An 8,284-nucleotide genomic window follows, 5' to 3' on the forward strand; every position below is an offset into this window, starting at 1 on the left:
TTTCCAAATATGAAGTCTCTCATTCATCACGAAACCAAGTTGTATGATTCAAAGTTTCTGTCCAATTGAAACTTGGGCGATGAGAAACTCTCCCTATTTGGTAAATTCTCGACATTTCCACAAGTAACATAATTAAGAATCAAATCCTTTATTGCTAATAATAAAAACCTTCAAACATCAATTTTTTTTTCATACATGCCATTGCAAGGATAAATATATAAAATAAAATCAAAATTCATTTTATTGTGGAAAAAATTTGTCCTTACAATGCAATTCAAATGAAAAACTATGTCATTACATATTTCTTAGCAATCTATTCTAACTCCAAGTAGTAGCTCAAGAATCCAATCTTCAAGCAATGCGATTGAAATCCATTTCTTCATGATTAGATTCAACTCACTTCTTCCCATAAGCTTCCTCTCTTTTCTTCGATCCTACAAAACATCAAAATGTAATCTTATCACATCATGTATTAAGAATCTAGAATAGGAACTTAAAAGAGTTAGATAATGGATTTTACCTGAAGTAGAGTTATACATCTTGACTCTCCCATCTCTTAGATCTCTCAGGTAGTTTGCGTAGCTTTGTCTCCAATGCCCCTTCTCTTGGCAATAAAAGCAAATGGACTCCTTTGGTACAACACATTGGACAATCACAGACTTTGTTCTTTCTGGACTTCCAATGTTGCCTGTGTCCATTGAAGTTTGGGAGTTTGATTCACCATACAAATTTACTTGACCAACACGCCAAATCATTGTTGATTCAGCAGCTATAAGCAAATAGGTGAGATCAATGAGGGTCACGTCGTGATCCATCATATAGTACTCTCTAACGAACTCACTATATGATTCAGGAAGTGACTGAAGAACCCAGTCAACAGTCAATATTTCTAAGGTATCGACACCCAACATCCTTAACCTATCAATGTGCGACTTCATCTCTAAGACGTGTGCACACACAAACTTTCCATCTTCATGCTTAATTGCCAATAGGGCTTGAGTGAGCTTGAACTTTTCAATCCTTTGAACTTGTGGGGTAGGGAGAACAATTGGAGGAGGTGGAGGAAGTGAAGCATGATCTCTTGTTCCTCGATCATGTCGTGGAACATCATCTTCATTTGGAAAGCTTGTTCCATGGGATTTGGGAAGACCATGACTATCAAAACTAGACATCTACAAAACGGGAGAAAATTCAAGTTAAGTTGATTAGAATTCTTTATGTAACACCCAAATGAAACATCAAGCTAGGATCCAACACAATACTCTACAACCTAGAAGAGGGGTGTCATAATCTAGTCGTAGAATATTTGAAGGTAGGTAAATGACGATTTACCAATTTCCACCATGAAAAAGGAAAAGGAAGTTTTAGTTTTAAATGAATTGAAACTCCTAGATCTTTTGAGATTCATTGAATTTTTCAATGGCATGTTTAATCTCGATTATGCCCTACTATTTGTGACTGGGATGCCGAGGATCACAAACAAGGTGTGAATAACCATACTAATCACGTGGTGCACCCAATGCTACTATCACCTAATCAATGTGCCGGTTAGCCACACACGCTCCATTGATCTATGATAAGCAACGAGCCACCCTTCGCCACCAATGTCATCCCCAAATTAGTGTGTCGGTTAACCACACACACTCCACTAACGTTTGACAAGGCTACGAAGTGTAATCCCATGGATTAGCATACAATTTCACATTTTGCCTAAAGTAACTATGATTTGGGAATTTGTATAAGCATTTAGTTACTTTGTACTTCATTATACTCATAATGGAAGGTTTCTGTCCTATCATACCCGTTCGTCTAACGACCCTCCACTAGTCAAGAATGTGGTGGGTAAGAGTGGATACCCATTCAATCGCCATTTTATAGGCAATTTCCTTAAACACCCGTTATAGACCATGTAACACCCAGATTTCCAAAAATAAAATTTTCATTTAATTAATCAATTTAATATTAAAACACTTGTTTAAAATCTTATTCACATTCAAATTACAAAACGTAGTTTCATTTTCGTTATAAAAGAAGACCAGGATCCTCCAAAACTCAACTCTTTCTTCGGTGTGTACAATCGAACCGTTGCCATCCCGCGTTACTGTAAAAACCTGAAACAACGTAACATAAACAACGTAAGCACGAAGCTTAGTGAGTTCCCCAATATACCTTACGCACATACGCCATCCGGCCCGGACCGTTCGGTCCACATAACATTGCCTTCCGGCCCGGATCTTTCGATCCACATAATATCGCCTTCCGGCCCGGATCTTTCGATCCACATAATATCGCCTTCCGGCCCGGATCTTTCGATCCACATAATATCGCCTTCCGGCCCGGATCTTTCGATCCACATGATAATCGCCTTCCGGCCCGTACCCATATATAACACATAATGCACATATATCACATATCATACCTGACCTTACTGTCACATAATGCCTTGCCTTCCGGCCCATATATATAAGCATGTATATCACACGTAGCAGCTAACTTTCCATTCATAGCATATAAACATAACACACAACATACTTGACCTTCCGGTCACACAATCAAACCCTTCCGGGTGAGGTATAATGAGAAGACTCACCTTGCGATCACTGGAAGATAGCAATTTCTGAAATTCCTTACACTTGATCCTCCGAGCTACAAGCTCCCTGTAACATCATATATCTCTTTTTACTACTTCTATCTTCCACGTAAACTGACCCTAAGAAATCACACCAACCAACTCTGGTCAACAGTCCATTGTCAAATCGACTGGACTCGGCGAGTTCCCTGGCGACTCGGCGAGTCTGGTCGTCCTTCAATCCTCTAAGATTCCCCTTCTACTCGTCGAGTATCCTCTTTAACTCGACGAGTCACTCCTGGAAGAATCGCGGGGCCACCCCGACTCCACTCGCCGAGTCTGAAGAACAACTCGGCGAGTCCCAGTGAATCTTCAAGCTACTCGCCGAGTCTGATCATCCGACTCGGCGAGTCCATGCCATGCAGTCGATCAAACTGCTTCCTGGGATACATATTTTCCCGCAATACACACTCATGGGACTTCTGGACCTCTAATCATCCTATTACTTGGGTATAAACTTATGTATAACAACATAATAATCCACCAAATCACCAAATGGGTTTCATAAACCCTAATTCCATAACACATCAACATAGCAGAGGATAATTCGAAATATTACCTGAATAACACCCTCTCTGTGTCTCCAAACCTCAGAACTCACTCCTCTTGATATTCCTTTGGCCAAAACTCTTCTTCTTCTTGCTTGACAAATTCTTCAAGGTTCTAAAAGCTCCCTCTCCTGCCCTAGACGTCCACAACGATTAAGGGTCCTTCTCAGTCGGCCAAAAGGCGAACAATGGAGGCATAAGATCCCTTAAATACTTCCCAAACCGAACGGCTAGGGTTTTCCACTGAACAGCGTCGACTCGCCGAGTCCATACCTGGACTCGTCGAGTCCAGTCGCGAACCCTCGATCAAATCTGCGACCCTACTCGGCGAGTCCGGCTCCAACTCGCCGAGTCCCCCCTTTAAAACACCCTAAAATGCAATTTAGCAATACTTGATATTTTGGGCTGTTACAATTCTCCCCCACTAGAATTAGACTTCGCCCTCGAAGTCTCGCTCTGAAAATAATTCTGGATGCTGCTCCCGCATCACACGTTTCGGCTTCCCTAGCCACTTCCGATCTCTTCCGAGGCCGCTACTGAACCCAATACCAGAGGTACCTCCTTGTTCCTCAGAACCTTGATCTTCCGATCTCCGACGGCCACTGGTCTCTCAACGTAACACAGGCTCGCATTCACCTAACCGTTCTCTAGTAGAACCACTGCTGACTCATCCGCTATACACCCTTTCAATTGCGACACATACAAGTGTCATGGATCCGATCCAATCCCGTTGACAGCTCCAAACGGTAGGCCACCCTTCCTACCTTCGCACCTTCACGAAAAGTCCCAACATACCGGGGCCCCCCATTTACCCCTCATCCTAAATCGAAACACCCGACAGAAATACGAAGTCGCTGACCTGAATCACATACTCGCAACGGCGTCTGCCTGCATAACTTTCCTGTTAACTCTAGACAATCACTAACTCTCTTTAACCTGCTGAGTCTGCTTTGCCAACTAAAGTACGAACTCTGAACTGCTCATCACTTTCTGAAATCGGAAATTACCCAAGATGCACTCTGCTCCAAATCTCGATCACGCCACCCATAAGGGTTAGGAAACCCTGAACCACCGGATCCCCGATCCAAAGCCCACTTTGCCCATTCCGGACCGATTGAGAGGTCCGTTCTCTCTCTCAGATCAACTCTCACAAGTTCCCTCTTGCCATCACATACACGTACTGAACTAGTCCCAACACCCGCAGGTGGAAAGACCCGATACACTGATGATATCCTCGAACATCTCCCAAGATGAACCATCACATCCACCCTACACTCAGATCAGATTCACACTGAAAATTTAAAATTTTCTCTCTCCATGCATCCCTTCTGAGCCTCAACAGACATCCCAACCGATCCCAACCGGATGGGTTCCTACTCCACTGCCGCGAACACGATGCTCAAAACCATACTCAAAATGCTCTAACTATAACTCTGCTCTGCAGCTTTCACTTTCGTGAACTTGCACCCCTTCGGAGTTACACCTTCCTCTTTTCCTCTTTCCAAGGAACCCTCTTGGCCATAATGTCGCTCCACCCGGTGCCACGGTGCCCGCCCCAAGCGGCACCACCCTTTTCGCGTAACCGCTATCCACATACTCTGGTTCCCATTGCAGGGGCTCTCAATCCCTTGCACTCTCTCCACTCATCAAAATCACTGCCTCCGCTAAACAAGATCAACAACCTAGGGCCAGACCTTCCAATGCAATCACACTGCAACATACGTGATCCGCAAATCTCAAACTAATCCAGCAATACCAACAGAGTCTCCAGTATGACTGGACCGACCCTCATAACACATACTAGCCACTCGAAGCTATATCTCTGTGGGTCCGTACACCCAACTCTGCAAACCCTCAGGTTCTGACTCTGGGAACCTTCCGGTTCCAGCTCTAGAAACATGCACAACATAATCCCGTAGGATTAATGCAGTACAACCATCGCGTACCTCAAACGTACCAATACTCTGATCGCAAAATTCCGTTTACTTACTCAAGCTCGATCCCGACCTCCTTTCAGGCCTCCACAATCAAATGCCCTAGGTCTGTATCTCGCCCCGCATACCCAACACTCGCTTTCGTCGGCCTATACTTTGCGCTGACAAACACTGCTGAATCCCAACAGCTAAGCACCCTCACATACTCGTCGATCTCCCGGAGAATTTTACAATTCTCCCCCACTAAAGCACTGACTAACTGCCACCGATTGTCATTAACGACCCTTCGGAACCATCCTGCACAAAGAGAACATTTACCCTCTGACTGCTTCCCACAAGCATAAGCAACCCTCAGCAAAACACCTCTCCTCCCTGATCAATCCGCTCAAAAGAATCCGATCTTTCAATTATCCACTCCACAACTGCAGATGCTACCCATCATTCAACCCAGTGCCGCACCTCCACTATCAACCCTCACGAACGATGACCAACGGAATTCCCAAGCAATAACCCATAACCAAACCCACAACCTGCCAAAGATTGAATATCGCATCGAAAACCGCACAAAGTTACCGGCACTAAAACACCAGACTATAACCGTACCAAACCATCAGGGAACAACGAATGCCAAAACGAAACCTGAAGCACCAATCCATAACCATGCCAATCCCGCGAAACAACGACTGCCTCATCGAAATCCACACTACCAGCACAAACAGTACTCCACAAACAACGCAAGCTAATCAAGACATCAAGACAGCATCATACGCGCAGCTGCCTCCGGCACTGCTCCGTCTCCCCCCTGCCGCAAGCCGATAAACACGACCCTGAGCCCTCTGGGGCTCCGCTTCATTCTGTCCTCCTCAAATCCCGAATTGGCACTGACTGCCAACAATCCCGCGCACAGTGCCCCTCCTTACCGCACTTGCGGCATGTACCACCGGACCCGCAAGCTCCGATGTAACCCCTTTTTACTCGATCATCGACACCTATGATCTCATGCTCTCCTACTGCATCTCTATACTCCACTTATTACTACTCCTGACAATTCTTGCTTTCTTACATACTGCACCCGGTTCTCCCCCACTAGAGTTCGAACCAACACCAATTGGTATACAATCAACCCACGACTATCTTTCACCAGCGAAGTCGTACCTGCTCCAGAAAAGTGCTGTGCAACACCCGATAGTCCCTCCCCTTATGAAGTCAATCAATCCCCTATACTCTGATCCTCTAGCTAACTCTCCAAGAACTTCTCATCACAACTGCCTCTAATCGTTCCAAATCCCATACTGATCTAATACTAAGCACCTGCACTGCTCGAGAACATATCTGGCTCGTAGACTGCACCGCAGCATCATCGTTCCTCTCATCTCAACTCATCAACCCGTATCCAACGCCGGATTTGTCCCAAGAACAGGGACTTACTCTCAATACAGACGATAACTCTCCGCACTGCAAAACTCGTCTGAACTCTTCACTGCTACCACTATAACCCAACCTGCTATTCAACGTCTACGATCATGGACCGTTTCGGCGCCGACTGCGACTGCATCGGGGCCTGCCTCATCTCACGCTACTGCAACTCAACCTCTAACTCACGCTACATGGCGGCCTCCTGCGATACCAACACGGTCTCGCGTCTCTGCGCAGACACGAACTGTCTGATACTCCCCCTCTTGAGCATACTTGGATTCCGGAACATCTGAGCCTGCTCCGAAGCGATCTCAGGGCAAAACATCGCCCTCTCAATAAACATCCCGGTGATCTCAGTCACCGACTCCAAATCCTGCTTCAGTTCGAGGAATTCCCGAGCCAATCTCTCCTTTCCATCTCGCGGAACATAGCGAGTACTGAACATGCCTCTGAATTGATCCCATGAAACCGCAGCCCTCTGCGCATCGGAAAATGACCTCGTGGTCAATCTCCACCAACCCTTCGCCCCAAGCCTCAACAGGTTCAGAGCACACCCCACCCTCTGATCAGCAGGTCATAAACTCGTGGAGAAACACCCCTCCATGTCTGATAACCATCTCATAGCAACAATCGAGTCCTGAACTCCATCGGATGTGGGAGGCTTCGCATAATAGAAGTCCCGATACTGAAAACCCCGACTAGTCCCTTTCTTTGCCGTTGCTACAGCCGCTGTAACTGCCGCGGCAGCCGTCTCTGCGAAAGCCGCATATCGCTCATCAAACTACTTCAATCATAGTGGTCCTGATCGACCCAAACAATTCTGGCGACTCAACCCGCAACAATGCAGCAACCTCATCACGCCGGATCTCACGAATCCTCGCATCCCGCTCGCTCGTGCTCGTCCGTTCGATAACCGGATAACAAGATAGCCACAGGCATCATCCACTACGAATCATGGTACTCATCCCATGACATCCCTCCTCAACATGCTTCAGTGTATGGTACCTGAACCATAGCACCACTCCTCTATCTGCTCCAATACATACCACTCGGACCACAACATCTATCTCAATCTGTTCCGATGTATGGTGCCCGGACCATAACATCACCCTGTATCCGCTCCGATGTATGGTATCCGAACCATAACATCACCCCTCAATCTGTTCCTTAGGACCTTTAGGATGCTCCCTGTATCAAGTATGGGTCCTCTGCTTTCAGTAGTACGGGCCCATACTACCTGCCACATCTACCCATACTTTCCACACGGACCATCCCAGAGTTCCTAAATAGCTGATCGACCTACTCTTTTTCACCAATCCCATCTTGCACACTCGCTTCCCAGCGAAATCCTCTACTCTACCCGCGCACCCATCTTGGCTAGGTTTAATCTCTAGCCCATTCCGCCGTCCTCCCACTTCTTTGCTATCAGCTGCTGAAGAGCTCCTGATGATGCCAAACATCTACCTCCTGAGTATCGTCATACTCACTTAGTAGCTGTCTCCCATCATCGAGAACTCCACAAAGCACGAAGCAAGCAGCATTCGAGCATCAAAGCATACATAGGACTCCTTAGCTGCGATAGCTCCACCTTCTCGGCTCATCCTCGGAAGTACCACTGTACTCTGTAGCTCTACCCCTCGTGCGTTCTAACTAGATACTCTCACTCATCACATACACACAAGAGCATAACGCACATATAACAGCAAACCCTAGACTAGGGCATCACAAATCAGGCCACTCTAGTCCTAAGATGTGAA

The 8,284-nt window shown here is 46.2% G+C and overlaps 1 protein-coding gene across 1 annotated transcript; it reads right to left on the reverse strand.

The window, feature by feature from the left end:
- Positions 1-216: 216 nt before the first annotated feature.
- Positions 217-3,594, reverse strand: LOC145091492 (uncharacterized). The gene is made up of 2 exons (XM_079029228.1): positions 521-3,594; positions 217-434 (listed from the first exon to the last, which is right to left on the reverse strand). Exons 1-2 carry the CDS (start codon positions 1,170-1,172, stop codon positions 397-399), a joined length of 690 nt encoding a protein of 229 aa, XP_078885354.1. The 5' UTR covers positions 1,173-3,594; the 3' UTR covers positions 217-396.
- Between the last annotated feature and the right edge of the window lie 4,690 nt (positions 3,595-8,284).

This window comes from Lactuca serriola, chromosome 3, assembly GCF_051521515.1.
Source record: "Lactuca serriola cultivar US96UC23 chromosome 3, Lser_US96UC23_V15, whole genome shotgun sequence".
Taxonomy (NCBI): domain Eukaryota; kingdom Viridiplantae; phylum Streptophyta; class Magnoliopsida; order Asterales; family Asteraceae; genus Lactuca; species Lactuca serriola.